At 39.2% G+C, this 16,240-nt stretch overlaps 2 protein-coding genes across 2 annotated transcripts; one reads left to right on the forward strand and one right to left on the reverse strand.

The window, feature by feature from the left end:
• Positions 1–625: 625 nt before the first annotated feature.
• On the forward strand, positions 626–7,485 carry LOC111669333 (uncharacterized). The gene is made up of 3 exons (XM_023425597.2): positions 626–759; positions 2,195–2,637; positions 3,713–7,485. Exons 2-3 carry the CDS (start codon positions 2,336–2,338, stop codon positions 4,158–4,160), a joined length of 750 nt encoding a protein of 249 aa, XP_023281365.1. The 5' UTR covers positions 626–759; positions 2,195–2,335; the 3' UTR covers positions 4,161–7,485.
• A 1,454-nt stretch (positions 7,486–8,939) lies between these two features.
• Positions 8,940–12,445, reverse strand: LOC147817979 (homeodomain-interacting protein kinase 1-like). The gene is made up of 8 exons (XM_087179122.1): positions 12,245–12,445; positions 11,724–11,912; positions 11,386–11,567; positions 11,128–11,251; positions 10,459–10,569; positions 10,211–10,306; positions 9,957–10,123; positions 8,940–9,087 (listed from the first exon to the last, which is right to left on the reverse strand). Exons 1-8 carry the CDS (start codon positions 12,443–12,445, stop codon positions 8,940–8,942), a joined length of 1,218 nt encoding a protein of 405 aa, XP_087035248.1.
• Positions 12,446–16,240: the final 3,795 nt, after the last annotated feature.

Below are 16,240 nucleotides of genomic sequence, written 5' to 3' on the forward strand. Positions count from 1 at the left end.
TCAGAAGATTGGGAGGTTCTAGGCAGAGATATTGAGTGAGAGCTAAGAGTTTCTCCCTTTCGGCTTGGCCTGGCATCAAAACTTATTAGACAGATAAATGAGAACTTGCGTCAAAGCAGGGCACTTTCTGTGCCTGCGTGTCATTTATTCGCCCCCTGAATACTGGCTCCATCAGATAGCAGCCCGCCTTTCACAGCAGCCACAGTGTCTCTGCATCTGTTGACCCACACCGCCGCAGCCAGTGTGGTCTGCTTCGGTGGCACTGACACAGCCATTTCCCTTTCACTTTAAGACTGTTTTTGTACAAGCTGTCTTATTATTTCTCCAGATGAAGCTCTGATCTAAAGGTAGAGGCATTAAGAGTCATAATTTGCCTCACTGAACGATGATGTGGAATAATATTCATAACAAGCTTTGGACCTTGTCTGAAAGACAGTTGTACATGCTTACGTGTGCGATTTGTTCAGACCCACTCTCAACTCAAAATTAAGTCTTTAAAAAAAGACATCCTTGACCAGTTTCCTGTAACCATGGAAATAGGAAGTGCTCTACAATCATGTTTCTGTATTGTGTGTTAGGGAAATGCACTGCTTCCTGCTGTTTTCACTGGCTTCCTCCCATTGGTGTGTGCTCAGGATTCAGTAGCTGGTCCTTGAAAGCTACACAGTTCATAACATGAGCTCTTGTTGTGCTCATTATTTTTATTTTATGCCTGTTTTTCTTATGGATTTACCCACAACACCATAATATTTAAATGACGTAAGTTGAACAATTTATTGTAGAATATTCAGACAAATATTAAGATAAGATTGTAGTTTTAAGACAAAAGTTTTCTGTTTGAATGCCATTTCCTTTTAGTTGTGCACATGCTGAATATGCCACAAATGTAATGTTTAGTATTTGTGTAAATATCTGCATTGTGCAGTGATATCTCGTCCTTAACACTGTGATTAATTCATTGTTTAAAGAAATTGGCAAAAAATTAAACTGATATAAACTGTCATGCGATGTCAGCGATTCAATGAACAATCTTTCATAAAATCATAATAATTTAAAGGTAACCTGTAGAGTTTTTGACCACTAGTGTTATGGAGCAACGTTTTTCAAGTGGGTCTGAGTCTTGATGGAGCTTTTAGCAGTTGAAGAGACAGCTCTTTCCCTCAGGAGTCGGTTAAGACCAAGAACAGAGCTGACACACAGTGAATATTGGACTTAAATTCACCAAGAGGAAGCAACGCGACTCTAGATTCGTTTTTCTCCAACTTAATGTTGCTCCATAACTGCTGGATGTATTTAAGCATGTGCTTGCTAACCAGCTCATCATATCAATTTAAAAGGTGATTATATGTCATTATTGTGTTCACAACTTGTGTCCACTTTGCCCAAGTGGCAAAAAAAAACAAGTTATTGGTGGTTAAAATGGTTAAAAACATAAACTCCTTCAACCCAAAAATAGTTTGTTTTTTCAATCCTCTGATACGACCCATTAGAGTGTCTCCTGAAATAGCGCCCCTATTGCGGCAGGTGTACTGGACCTTGTTTGTCATGATTACAATAATACACATGGGCTGTACTGAGAGTGGGATGAAAGTGCCTTTCGGGCTTCATGGCTTGGTTGGATCTAAGAAAAGATCATGATGTGGGTTAAAATAACTATTTCCTCAAAACGTTAGATGATCTTCGTCTAATGTTAGAAAGAAACATGCTTTTCAAATTGTTTTTGGGAAGGAAATGCACTCAACACATACGATATGTTAGGCCCATTGGATAGAAACAGATACTGAATACAAATATTGAATTGTTTGTTTACAGGAAAATTTTACAGGTCACCTTTAAATTTTGAATTAAAACATTTTTAATTCTTCATATTAAAAACATCAGTGATGGGTGTGGTCAGAAAAGTGTGTTATTGCACCTATAACTACGTTTGATGATGTCACTGTACTGGCGCACCCTTAAGCAAGGAGAGAAGTTTAACAAAGATCAACAAAAACAAGATTATCACTGGTGTTAAGTTGCTCTGTCAATGAATAATATCATTTTTTACAGTTTTTGTATCTTAAAACAACAGTATTAAGCAATGAATTGCATCATAGATCCTACAGACAGGGAATAAAATATGGAAAATGTCTTTTATTTGTCTTCATTTTATGTGTGAAATTTCATTTTTAAACATGGTGATTGTATGTTCCAGAGCATCACACACTTAAAGCCATTTGAAGCTGCCTCCCTGGAGACATCAGCTCACGCTTCTCAGAATCTATTCAACATGGAGTACTAATTTACATCAAGCAACACTCTGCCATTTCTCCCCGCTGGATCAAACCTGGCAGCGATGCAGATTGGTCATCACGTAACTGGTAGCACCTCTCTCCAGATCCCTCCCCAGCCTAGCCTACACCCAATCCTGCTGCACACTATCCAACCCATCGTCGTTCAGGCCCTTGTCGATCCAAAGCGGGAAATGGAGGGACCCCTCCAGCCGCAGACACCAAAGCCACCCAGGACCTGCAGTTCACCTGGACCTTCAGGGAAATCCTGCTGGAGCTTGGATATAAGGGTGGCTGTGCTTCTGTTGACTCTGGCTGGAGCTGTGATCTTGCTGCTGTTATACAGACTCTTACAGCTGAGACACAGGTGGGTACATATCACAGTAATACTTGATGTAATAAGCTCCTAAAATTCCCCAGTGTTTGGTGCATGCTGGCCCCCTGCTGCAAAATTATTGCCATGATTATTGCCAAATTGCTGTCATGAGGTCCATGACTCTGCAAAGGGTTTATAATTTGAAACTATGGATAAAGGAAGTGGTGACACCCAGTTGAGGTGAGAAGGAGAGAAAGAAAGAACAGAAAAAAGAGAACAAGAGAGAGAAAGGCAGATTTAGCTAACATTAAGTTGGATAGATTCTTCACTCCTATGCATGCACACCACTTAGGTATCTTTAACTAAACTCTTCATAGTTGGAGCACTGGGAAAAATGTGGTGGACTGCCACAACGGTGGACCATGGACCATCAGATACAGTTTTTACCATCCCTGTCTGTCTCTTTACCAGCTTTCTCTGTGTGCCTGTCATTTGGGGTGCACATGAGAGCGTGAAATACAGATCCACCAGGGACCAGAGAGATCACAATGGAGGGAGCCAGCTGTCAATTGTTGGAGTATAAACTGTTCCTCAAGGAGGGATGGTTTACAGACAGTTATGAGGCAGGAATTGACTATACAAATATCTCTTTTGAATAAACTGTGTGAATGTATTTTTTGGGCTAACAGAACCTCTAGCATAAGTCTTTACTGAATGAAATGTACAATTCCAATAAAATGTCACAAGAGAGCTAATGGCATAGCAGACAATAAATAGAAAGTAGTTTGAGGAGCACTAGCATGTACATCACTGTACTTCTAGAACCATATATATAGTGAAAAAGTCGATGATTCTTGTGCCATTTTCTGGAGTGACCAGACACCACCTTGGACAGAGTTGAAGTAGCTGTCTCCTCCTGCCTCCAATCTTTATGCTAAGCTAGGCTAAGCATAACTTGATATCAGCTCTATACTAAATGCAAACACGAGATTCAAATGAATATTCTTATCTTATGTAAAATTTTGAACTGCTTTATCATGTTGAGAATTTTACCTGATAAATAATTTAAAAGAAAGAAATAACTTGCTTAGCTGTGTCATATTTATTTTGTGTTTTTATTCTGCAGGCTGAGGTTGGCCAGGGCGAGGCATGGTCTGGAGTACTACAGCTTCTACCATACCGCCACCTACACTCTCAAAGACCCTGCACCATGTCAGGACCTCCCAACCAAGAATGGGACTGTCCCTGAAGCTACTCTGCCGGTCCAAACTGTAACGGCGGTGACACCCATTGCCATCACCCCACTGCCACCCCCGCCGGTACCTAGTCCACCCCCGCTGCCTCTCCCACCACCTCCTGACCTGCCTCCACCCTCTGTCCCTACAACACCTCCTGTGCTGGCCCTCCCTCTCCCCCTGCCTGTTATCCACACCACCCCACCCAGCCCTCACCTGTCATGGGGAGCCTGCTCAGACGTAGATGTCTACTCTCGGATCGGAGCTTTCAGGAGCTCCAGACTCTCAAGCCTCTCCACCCAATCAAAGGTTATCCTGTTTGAACACTCGTCCCTCTGACCTTGGACTTAGACTGGAACCAATGACTGGAAACCAAATACATGTTCTTCTGATGAACTGTGTTATAATAAACTGGGGGTGATGAGAATATGTTCACTATATAATGTGTGCATGCAAAACATGGACACATATTTGAAGTTTCAGTTCTTTCAGGGAATCTAAAATTTCAAAAGTGCCGTTTGAGTTTTGCCAGCCACGGGATTGATTTATCTACTATCTTTTGTGCCGGACCTGTGCAGGAAAATTGCAGTTTATAACAAAACACCTCAACTGTGGTTATGTTTTTGTTCCATTGGAGAATGGGCTTCGTCACATAATTCAGACTGGTGGAAGTACTGAATGACTTTCTGAAACCTGTTTTGATAAATAAGAAAGTTAGACTTGAAGAAAGTCTCATTGTCATTCACAAACTGTTGAGTGGTCATCATTCATTCAGAGCCTCACAATCTCTTCAATCAGCATCAGCACCTTTCTGAATCTTATTTCCTGGATTTAAAAATAGAAACTAAATTCTTACACATACTGAAAAATTAAAAAGTTACTCCAACAGTAAAAGCACTTCGCTAAAAGAGGGTGTTCATTGAATGTGCTCATGTTTTTGGTAAATGGTGACCTGAACGCATCTGTTCACTTGTAAGAGTTAGCCACATACCAGAAGGTAAAAAGCTGTTTACCAACTCCCAAGAAACATCAGAAGAAGAAGAACGGTGTTTCACGGAGGCACCCAGGGGTTCCTGCGGCATGTCTAGTGCTGACAATTCGAACAGCGCAGCTAGCGGTTAGCAGTTCATTTGAACATTCCTGAACAAATCTGTGCAGATTCCAAAAGAGAAAAACTCAATTTCAACTATAGCCCGTAATTAAGCCAGTGGTGCAACCTGTACCAACCTTTAATCTATTTTATGTTTTTGAATTGCTGCATAATTTGGTTCATGCAGGATAAATAAAATTTATAAAATTATTTTTTCACTTTCTATATAATAAAAAAATGCATATAATGCATTGCCAGGAGTCATCACTGCTTTCTCTGTTCCGCTGACAGCTTTTTTCAGACCAGGACAAGTGATGTTAGATCTGTCATATTAAAAAAACAGAAGGCTCTGCATAAAATTTTAACCCAAATACATTGCATGCTGGGAAGTATAAGATAAATATGTTTAAAATATTTTATCACCTTAATTTGACAAATTAAGTCAAGTATCAGTAGAAAGCTCGTCATTTAAAAGGAACAGTTTGATATTTGTGGAAATACACTTGTTTGCTCTCTGGTGACAGTTGAGAAGAGGTGAGACACTTCCTGGAGTCTCTGCTTGTTGCCTGATTTGTGGCCAAGGCATGTGAGTTCGTCAATATGATTTGAATTGCAATTTAAAGTCAGAATGTTGCTTCAACAGTATTAGACAACAAAAAATGACAAGTTACTTGAACTTTCTCATTTCTCATCAGTTTTAACCACTTGTAATCCTTATTTATAGCAAAGAATATAACTTGGCATTTTTACAGTGTAGTTTTGTAGCTGAGCTCATTGTTTCCTCAGATGAGAGGCATTTCCTGAGCGGGTTTTCCATGGCAGCGTCCCTCCCTGTTTCACACCATTCTCTGTGTTTCCTCTGAATCTTACTTTGTAATTTGGTCACTTACATCCTGAAGTTTTTCTTTCTTTTCTATCTAAACTTCAGGCAAGAATCTTTAAATGTCCATTTGCCTCTTAACAAATTTAGGAAAATAGTGTAGCAGTTAACAAAGACATAATTAGTGCAAGTGCAACTTGTGAATAATTTTTTGTTAGCGACCAAACTGAGACATTTACATATGAGCACAGACCATCATTCTATAAAGTAGCTGTGCTAACAGGCATCATCTGTCTGTGGTTTATATTGTTTATATAGTAACTTTAGTGTCCATCTTAGTAATAACTGCCTTCTGCTTTCCAGGTTGAAAATGGAGACTTTGTGTAACATGCCTTTTTATTCTTCTCTGTATCTGCTAGTGAGGTCACTGTCTCCATACTAAGAGCCTGCTAATTCAATCTGTGCATGTACTGCAGCAGTATTTCGTAATTGGTTCTAAGATGAGAAGGAAAGACATTTGCATGTTTTTCATCCGCTTTGAGAATGGCGTGATGTAAAAACCATATGAAGGATTTCTTCATATGGTTTTTACATCACGCCATTGTCATCATATTGGTTTTTACAGAAAAAGGGTCTTAAAAATTATTTTATCATCTATTTATCATTAAGACCTAGTTAGTGTTCAAATTATAAATGCGATTCATGCATGCATAGTATAACAAACTGTTAATCCTCCTGTTATATGCGAAGCCCTTCATTGAACTCATTTTTAACTCCCTAATAAAGTCACTCATTCACAATAAGCAGGCAGCTGATTCTCCACCAGGGTGAACACTGCCGTCATTGTAGGAGCAGTTGTACATCTAACCTGGACTTTCTTTAAGAAAAGACTCAAACAACAGTGTCAGTTTAGACCTGTAGATGTAGATATTTTATTATTGCCTCCTACTGGTAAAAAAAAAAGTAACAGCTTGCACCCCCTGCAGGCAATGAGTGTTACAGCAGTTTTTTTTTTAACGCTTGTACCAGCTGTTAACTAAAACAAAATATTAAAGTAGGAGCTTGTGTCTGTACATTTATAATTTTTGAAGATATTATACATCAAATTATCATTTAATTATCCTTTTAAACATTTGAGAACTGGAAGACTGTCCTCCCAAGTAAAACAACATTAGTCATTTGTTCAAAATCTCAAAAAACAACAGGAAAAAACATGTTGATGTTCAATGATGAATGGGAATTATCTCTGGTGGTGTGAATTTTGGACTCACTCAGCAAAGGTGGAGCTAGCATTACAATGTTAGAGAAACACAACACACAACACGCAACCAAGGTGGATGGATGGGTCAACACAGCATGTGACTTAAGAGATCACTGTTTGCTCCCTGTTTCCTAATAGAAATGTTGGTTTCAACAGACAATATGATTTCTCTACTATAAAGTGCTGATCGGTCTTCCCTTTGTAGTCTAATTAAAAGAGTATGAAAATCACTCCCACATCAACAACTATCTCTCTGTAGAAGCTTTTGTCAGATGTTTTGTTTTATCAGAACAAGTATGGGAGTATGTATCCTGTATGTTTCATATGTTAATACCAAGAAAAGCTGTTACTGTCTTAGCCTGTAGGTGGCGGCAACATCAATCTGCAGGTGCAAATGTTGTCTGATGTCAGCTGAGTCTGGTTTCAAGTGTAATCACACGCTGTCCTTGTTCCTGAAATGAACATAAAAAGAGTTCATGTGGAACACACTTGATAGGTGACCATGTACTGGATCATAAATCTGTCCCTGACTCCCTGTAAATGACTGTTTGTCCCAGAAGCCCTTCACTCGAAGTGCAGATTCTTGGTAATTGCTTCAGTTCTCCTCTCATTTTCTAATCTCAGCAGTCACAATGAAAGGAAATGGTCATTGTTTGATTTGCCATTGGTGTTCTCACCTCTGCATGATACCAAAACAAGTCCAGTTTTACGAAAGAGTGATGAGAAGAGAAAAGGAAAAAGAAACTGAGACTTTGGTCATTAGGGACAAAACTTCAGGCTGTGTGAGAACTTCCTGCCACGGGAGGATGGAGGCCAAGTAACTCCTGTTTACTTAAATGAAAACCTGTCCAACATATAAAATAGCTGCTTATCTTACAGGTTAATACAATTTTAATGTTAATTGTGAAGTAAATTTTAATGTTTTTGTTAATACAATGTACTGTATTGTTTCTTTGTGAGTGACTCTTCTTTCTTCAAATGAATTTAAAAAAAATATATATAAGTAATGTACTGTGGCCCTGAGAGCTCAACGCACTGCAACTTAAGAAAACACATGCAATAGACAAACATGCTGCAAATTCAGAAAACATCTTCATCAATTTCAGTGTGTTTGTCTACTTGTGTTTTCTTAAGTTGCAGCACGTTGAGCTCTCAGGGCCACCATAGTAATGTATAAATTGGTGTGGATTACAGACCCCAGTGTAAGTCTTTCGTAACTGTGAAATTTCCTGTTGTAATGTTGAAACCCAGTTTAGAAACAAGCAAGTATCGAATAAGAACTTTGGATTTAAGAATAATATGCACTCCAATCCAGGGGCTACTATTCAAACCCAGGATCTTCTGCTGTGAGGCCACAATGCTACACAATCAGCCACCATGCTGCCCATATAAAGTTCTTTATTGCTTTAATAGCAGAACACCTGAGCACAAGTTCTCAGGTGTTCTATACAAATTTGTAGATAGTATTATAAAGCATCCCCCTAATCCAAGAGAAGAAGTGCCTCCTTGCTGTCATCTGATAATGAAAATACAGAATACAACAACATTGTGGGATGTCGCAACAATTAAGAAACAAGGTAAGATGAACTTCTCTCACTGGAGGTGGTGGGAGGGTACTCTAGGTGGATTCTAGTTGTGTCCAGAGTGGAAGCAGGAGTTGCAGCACCCTGGGCACTAAACATAAAAATGCAGACTGAGGTAGTATAGTATGTTAATCATGTTAGAGCACAACTTGCACTTATATAGCACTTTTCTAGTCTTACTGACCACTCAAAGCGCTTTACAATACTTGCCACATTCACCCATTAACTCACATTCATACATCACACTCATCCACTGATGGAACAGCTGTCAGGGGCTATATGGAGTTCAGTATCTTGCCCAAGGATACTTCAACATGCAGCCAGAGGAGCAGGGGATCGAATCACAGACTGCCTGCCTCATGAGTCACAGCCGCCCTAACAATTCCTTGTTTGAGCCATAAGTGTCACGTACCCCATTTCTGTCCTCATCAGGTGTCTCCTCCAGGTGGATTCTGTTCATGGGGACTGCATGCTGAACCACAGTGACACCTGAAGGCAGTGCGTTATTTGTGCTGTTGAATGAAGACAGACAATTGATAACACACAGTATATGCAACAGCCCAGTGGTGGAAGAAGGAAGCTTAGACTCAAAAATCTTCACCTGGTGCTTTTTTCAGGTGCAAAGTGCAGCATAAGGCAAAATTGAGTTTGTAACAATAAATAACATAAAAAAAAAAAAAAGGTGGCTACAAAACTCAACGAAAAACAAAGTTAGTTTGAAATCAATCAGTTTATATGTGTCATGTTTACATGTAAAAACATGTCTCCCCAGACCCCAGCAGCGTACTCATATGCCCATTCAGGGCCCTAAAAAAGCATCTATGAATCACTACCAGAACCACCCCTCTGGCCCACACAAGGTACACTCCAGGTCCCCCCTTTGCTAAAGCCCTTGGATCCTGCTATCCGTTTTGACAGGTGGACCAGGAATCTCTGCATGAAGAAGAAATTGGATGAACACACATCACTTGGTAAACCAAATTATTACAATAATAATTGTACTTCCTCAGTCAGCTTCCCTGCGATCCCTTTCCACATGCATATAGCAAGCTGAATGATTTAACCCTTACCTCACACTACCTTAACATGTTAAGACTAATGCTAATGCTAATGCTAGTACCAATGCTAATGCTAATGCAACAACAACACTGGGAAAGTTGTGTGACAACCATGTCAACCCAACACAAGACAAGTAGCAACCATCCTATCAGCCAGCCAGATGGAATGAAAATTAGGACGGTGTGACCACTTGGTTGTGTACAAGACCTGTATGTAACCCACTTCTTATAAGTAACCACATGACAGGGGGCATCAGGTATTTTTCTTATGAAAGCAATAAATGATGTCCTGAATCATAAAACCAGATAGAAACACCACCCACCAGGCGCTTAGATGAGAGCTGCTGTTGAGATAGCTCCTGGTAATGAAGGAATGGTTGAGGATGCAAGTAGGGGTAATCCTCTCTTTGCTATCCCACTTGAGCATCGCCTTCAACAGCTCGATACACTCCCTCCTCTCATCAGCCTCTGTCATGTTGTCCTGTTCCATCTAGTTCCGGAAACAATTGGTAAGTAGAACAGTGGTCAAAGTCATCTTCCTAAATCATGAAAAGATAATGAATGAAAGTCACTCTACCTTACCACCCACCGTTTTGACTTCATCCAGAGAGCGGAACATGTAGGACCGGTTGTCCCTGGGGGAACCGGTTGGACTGCAATACTCCTCAGGTTTCTAAAAGAAGGTAGAAGTATTTAAGAAACATTTCTAAATAAATGCAATTGATTTAATATAGTAACTTTAGAAAAGCGTTAAGCTTTAAACCATCTTAAGTAAGATTAATGATGAAATAATGATTGTAAAACGTCAAAGAATGGAAATCGTACCTTGAGTATCCACTGGTCAGAAGGAGTTTTCTTAAAAAATGACTTAGATTTACGCCCCGCATTGATAAGATGCTGTGGTGGTGGACCCACGAGGTCAGTGATGAATCGAAGCTGGAGACAAAGCAGCGCAGCATCACAATCATCATGAAGCTTTGTTCTGGGCAAAATCCTAACAGTGAACTTGAACATTATAGCAGCTCTCATAGCAAACTGGTAACTTCAGCAAGCCCCATTATCATGATGGATCAGTAACACCTTGATATAATTTCTTCAAATTTGGCACAAACAATGACTAAGACTCAAGGATGAATTGATTAGACTTCGGTGGCCAAAGGTCAATAATAATAAAAGTAATTAAAGTATAATAAGCATTCTTCGGGTGGGGGTAGATTCTCTATTTGGACATTGTAGCTAAATGTCAGTATGATATTGATTATCGAAATAATCTGGAGGGGCCAGATATTATTGGTGGTGGGACAGTTGTAGCTGTTTTAAAACTAGTGGAATTCTTGTGACATCATACGTTAAAATACTAACACAACTTTTTATAAAGAAAATAAAACCCATCTGAGGCTGGCCATTCAGGGAGAGTTCACTGATGCAGAAGCACTTAATCTGTTAAGAAAAGATGGGAAAGCAAAGGGGGTCTGTTTATTGAAAATTACTTACCGCTTCATATTCGATTCTCGCCGGGAAGAGCATAAAGCCAAACACCATAATCGCCATCACGCAGCCTAACGACCAGATGTCTATGGCTTCTGAAAATGGGAGTCCCAGCAGGATTTCTGGTGCTCTGAATGTAGACAAAAAACATAACATGAGGAATATTATTATGTTTTAAGGATTAAACAAAAAAGGAAGTTATAAACTGATAATAAGCACCAATGTTAAGATTTCTTGGTTTGAAAATTGATCATTGTCTCTTACCTATATTCAGGTGTCTGGTGGGTGCTGCCCTGCTTGGCTTGAAATCGGAAAATAGCCAGGCCAAAGTCGATCAGTTTGAACCTTAAGGGCTGTCTCATGTGATCCACCACCATGATGTTGTCTGTTTTTATATCAGTGTGGATTACACCAAACCTATCCAGGGCATCGCAAGCTGTTGCCATCTGCAAGAAATAATAACAACAATAATATTAATGATAAGCTTTATTTATTGCATAAAAACAGATGCAAACGTTGCAAAGATGCTTAAACCACAAAAGCTACATACTATATTACTATTTTAAATTCAAGGTTTCTTTGCTTTATAGCTGATTTCATACCTGTTCAGTAACGGTCCTGATGTCCTCCAGGCGCATCAAGTCGTCCAAACCCAGCAGGTAGTCCTCCAGGCTGATGTCCAACATCTCAAATACCAGCCCTGTCTGTCCGTTCACGGAGAACTTGCATTCATACTTGATGATGTTGAACTTGTCCAGGTTGTGGTCCATGAGGAATCTCAGCATTAATGCCTGGGGAGACATGAGACATTTGTTGATTCACACAGGCTAAACTCATAGTTCTATCCAGAAATGTAATTGAGTAGATGGAGAGTTTTTTGAGTAGACATCTGGCATTTGATAAACATATCAAACGGCAAACAGGAACTGGAATTATTCACAGACTACTGAATGTAAGGGGGCTTTCACAGTCTGTGCCGCCCATCCATTCACGGCCATTTGCATTTTATCGGAGTAATCTAGGATGTAATTCATAGTCCTTTAGTTATCACATGCCATTAGTACATAGGCTACCCCACTCTTCCCCATTTTTTTTTCAACTATGAAATGTAACACAGTCCCACCTCGCTGAGGAGATCCTGGTAGGGCCTGGGGATCTTTACAGCCACGATCTCTTCTGTGCCTCTTTTCGCACATTTGACCACTGTTCCAAACCCGCCTTCTCCCACTATTTGCAGGAACTCGTAGCTCCTGGGGATTTGGAGCCGGTGTTGAGGGGTGGTCTCAAAGAAAGAAGATGATGATGATGAACTTGAACTGCCCATGGTTGTGCAACTTTTTTCATAGACAGGTGGAATCGAAAAGTGAGCAAAGGAGAGGAACTGGTTGCTTTCATTTAAAGACGCCATAATGTAGTAAACCACTTGCGTATTTGAATTCTCCTCAAAATTCAGTTCCTATTTGTTTAGGAATACGAACCACTAACGCACTATATCACAGAAATGAATGGTTTTATCGTCTTATGGCCCTGGTCATATAACAGGAACCCTGTGTCCAAATTTAGTTGTAAAATCATTCACTTTGCATTGTGATTATACTGTGCATATGCTTAAGCAGCTTTGTGTTATTGAGTGCTGGCTGCCCATACGCAAATGTATTATATGTACATATATTGAATTTTCTATGCAAGTAATATATGTACATATAAAATAAAAACATATGTAAAAACTACAGTATATATAAATCCTTTTAGAAATTGGAACTATTTTATATATTGACATATATGTCTAGCCCATAAAAGTATGTATGTTTATGTATGCATGCTTATATGGTAGACATATGTTGATATTATATATAGTGGGGTCTAAAAGTCTGAGACCACTTTCCTAGAATAGGAAGATAGACATGTTTAAAATTAATGAGACATTAAAAAAAAATACATATAAGCATGTAGAGTTTTTATAGGTATGTTGCCTTAATAAACACCATATATAAATGTATATATAGCTTTAACATACATCTTGCTTGCAACATATTATAACTTCTTAAACTTCTTCATAGATATTTTTAACGTACATATACAATTTTTACTGTGGGTGTTTTGTATGTTAGAAACTTATATCTTTATATATCCAGAGGATCTATACATGTGATAATAATATATCCCCTGATAGGTGACATATGGCATCATATTCTTGATATAGGGACATATATGTCATACATGACATTTCCGTATGGGTAGTAACTTAGCATATTTTGGGATTTTAAATTATTAATAAATCGTTAAATATGATAAACACTTTCACAAATTACAAATTACTCAGCAACGCTGAGTAACTACAGTTACTTACCTCACCAAGTTGTTTCAAAGTTTGATTCAGCGCATGATGATGGTCCAATTGAATGTTCTCTGTGTGTGAAATTTCTAGAACACACTTATGACATCATCAACAATTCTAATGTTTTATTATGAAACATCTTCATGAATGCGTTCCATCAAAGCTTACATGAAAGAGTAAAAGAAGCAGAGTGGGTTTGTTCTGGCAGCAGCTGCATGCTCAGTGCAACATGCAGAAATTGTATGGTCATTGTAAACTGGCAAGATGTTGCAAAAAGTGTTAATAATGATGTAACTTGGGGCGTCGTGTAGCGTAGTGGTTTAAGCAGGCGCCCCATGTGTAGAGGCTACAGTCCTCGCTGCAGTCGGCCCCGGTTCGAATCCCGCATCGGACGGCCTTTCACTGCATGTCATTCCCCCTCTCTCTGCCTCCCCGTTTCCTGTCACTCTCCACTGTGCTGTCCATTAAAGGCATAAAAGCCCCCAAAAAAATATACTTTAATAATGATGTAACTTGCCAACTGGACTATCTATTCATGTGTCTCTTGATATCCAACCACTGATAAAAAACACTATCAGTTACTGAGGCCACTGAGCTCAGCTGTACAGCAGCTGTACTGTAGACTGAAGTGTAGCTGCTTCAGATGAACCAGTTTTTTTGGCTTTTGTTGATATTTTTGAAATGTGTCATCATTATTTTTGCTGAACATGTTTACAGTCTGCAGATCTGTGTTCATGGATGGATCAGTGTACAGGCCTATTAGAAAAAATCCCAGGGCCTAAAGCAGTGGTCCCCAAACTAAGGCCCGCGGGCCGGATACGGCCCGCCCCCACATTTGGCCCGGCCCCCTGAACTATTATTATTTATTTCATTAATAGTGTTATTATTTATTTCCTGACTTTTTTTTCTGTGAAGAACCCGGAAAGGGTTATTTGGTTATGTGTGGCTTTCTGGAAAACAATACATTTTTACGTTTAGGCACCCATGCGATTGTCACACTTTTTCTGTTACAAACTGAGCCCGGCCCCCCATCAGAGAAGGGAAAAGTTATGTAGCCCTCACAGGAAAAAGTTTGGGGACCCCTGGCCTAAAGGGTTAGGGGGCACCTATAAACCAGGGCCCGTGTGTGATATGTTGGATAGGTCTTGTTGTTTGGTCAAATGATTTAGTCAGTCCTTCTGAAAAAATATTTTCATACATAGAACCTGTATTTAATCTCACTGAGATCAAGATCTTTTTAAAGAGAGAGCCAAGACACACAACAGTGCACAGCCAGTCAAACAAAAGCACATAGAAACAATCACACACATCTCTAACAAAAACTGTTCAGCATTAAAAAAAGTTTAAATTCTTCTGATGGAATGAGACTTAAACATTTCATTATCCTTTAAGGTTCATTCTGTTTATGTGGTACAAAGTACTGAAGTCAGTCTTCCCAACTTCATCATGTAAAATATACAATACGCTGTAGGCACTTGTGAAGAATGTGAAGATGTTTCTAAAAGTAATGCCATGAATAGTTTCAAAGGTATAGTTTAATTTTTCATTTGCTAAAACAGCTGGGAACTGTAGGTTTAAGCAAGCGTTACTCAAACAGCAGTACATTTGTAGGGGACTATTTTCAGTGGCAGATTAATCCACATTTGGTGCTCTACTGGTGGTGGTTTGGTCCAATATATATGTTGGATTGAATCAAAATAAACAAAGGAAGAACATCAGTGCAACTGTATGGCTCATTGATGTTTTTTCAATTAGTTAATAAGATACATGAGGCTTTGCCTACACACACAATACTTGTTAGAAGGGGCAGGTCATTGATGGTTTTGGTTTATGCATACATTTCACTGACAGTAAGACAGAACATTTCCAGCCTTCTCTTTGAACACAGCTGGATGCAGCATCTTAGTCAACACTTTAAGACAAAGGAAAATCTCAGATAATGGTGGAATCATGAAGTAAAGAACTTGAGTCAGCCTTGAACAATAAAATCAGACTTCAGACTTAAGACCGTCTGTATGTGTCTCAAAAGGTGCAGACATAGTGACAGACAGGATTCGAGAAGCAGATGGAAGATGTCATATTGATCCAACCTTAATATCTCTGAATGAGGATGCATGGAAACAGCTTTACCAGGTGACACATGTCTTTCTGTTTTGAAATGATGTTGTGCTTTCAACATTTTTCCATTATTTTGGGGAAAACGAGCTGTGTTGCGAAATTTCCATTTACTATTCAGCAAATAACCACTGTGAATGAATGAATCTACTGTGGGTCAGATGGTCACTGTCTGTTTAACAATCGTAGTCATATATTTCTACAGTGAGTAAATAAACATTATTATTAATTATTTGTCATTTTTATGCATACATATCAACTCATGAGCACTGTAAACTAGTTAAATAGAATAATAACCAAATTAATAAATAATCCAAGTCCAGAAAGACCAAAACTGTAAAGCCCTACTAGCGCCCCCTAGAGGCTGAAATATTCATTACATCCAGAATATGATATTCAGATGATTTAACTGTTTATAAGATGTGTTTGAATGCAATGCACCAGTCTAAAAAATGCTATAATTGTCACATCAAGACCAGGTGATGAAGCTGTTCATTTACCTTCTTGACAACAGGAGGAACACCTGCAGAAAGAATCAAACAGCAACACAACAAACAATGAGTCTCTGTTTGATGTCTCACTTAAAATGACTGTAAAAATGAAACAAAGTGACAGCAGTGACACCTGCTACAGGTTCAGGAGGGTCAGGTTCACACCAGGCTTCAC

Source organism: Seriola lalandi, unplaced genomic scaffold, assembly GCF_002814215.2.
Source record: "Seriola lalandi dorsalis isolate HSWRI2012SDOR001 ecotype SW California unplaced genomic scaffold, Sedor1 jcf7180002054791, whole genome shotgun sequence".
Lineage (NCBI taxonomy): Eukaryota > Metazoa > Chordata > Actinopteri > Carangiformes > Carangidae > Seriola > Seriola lalandi.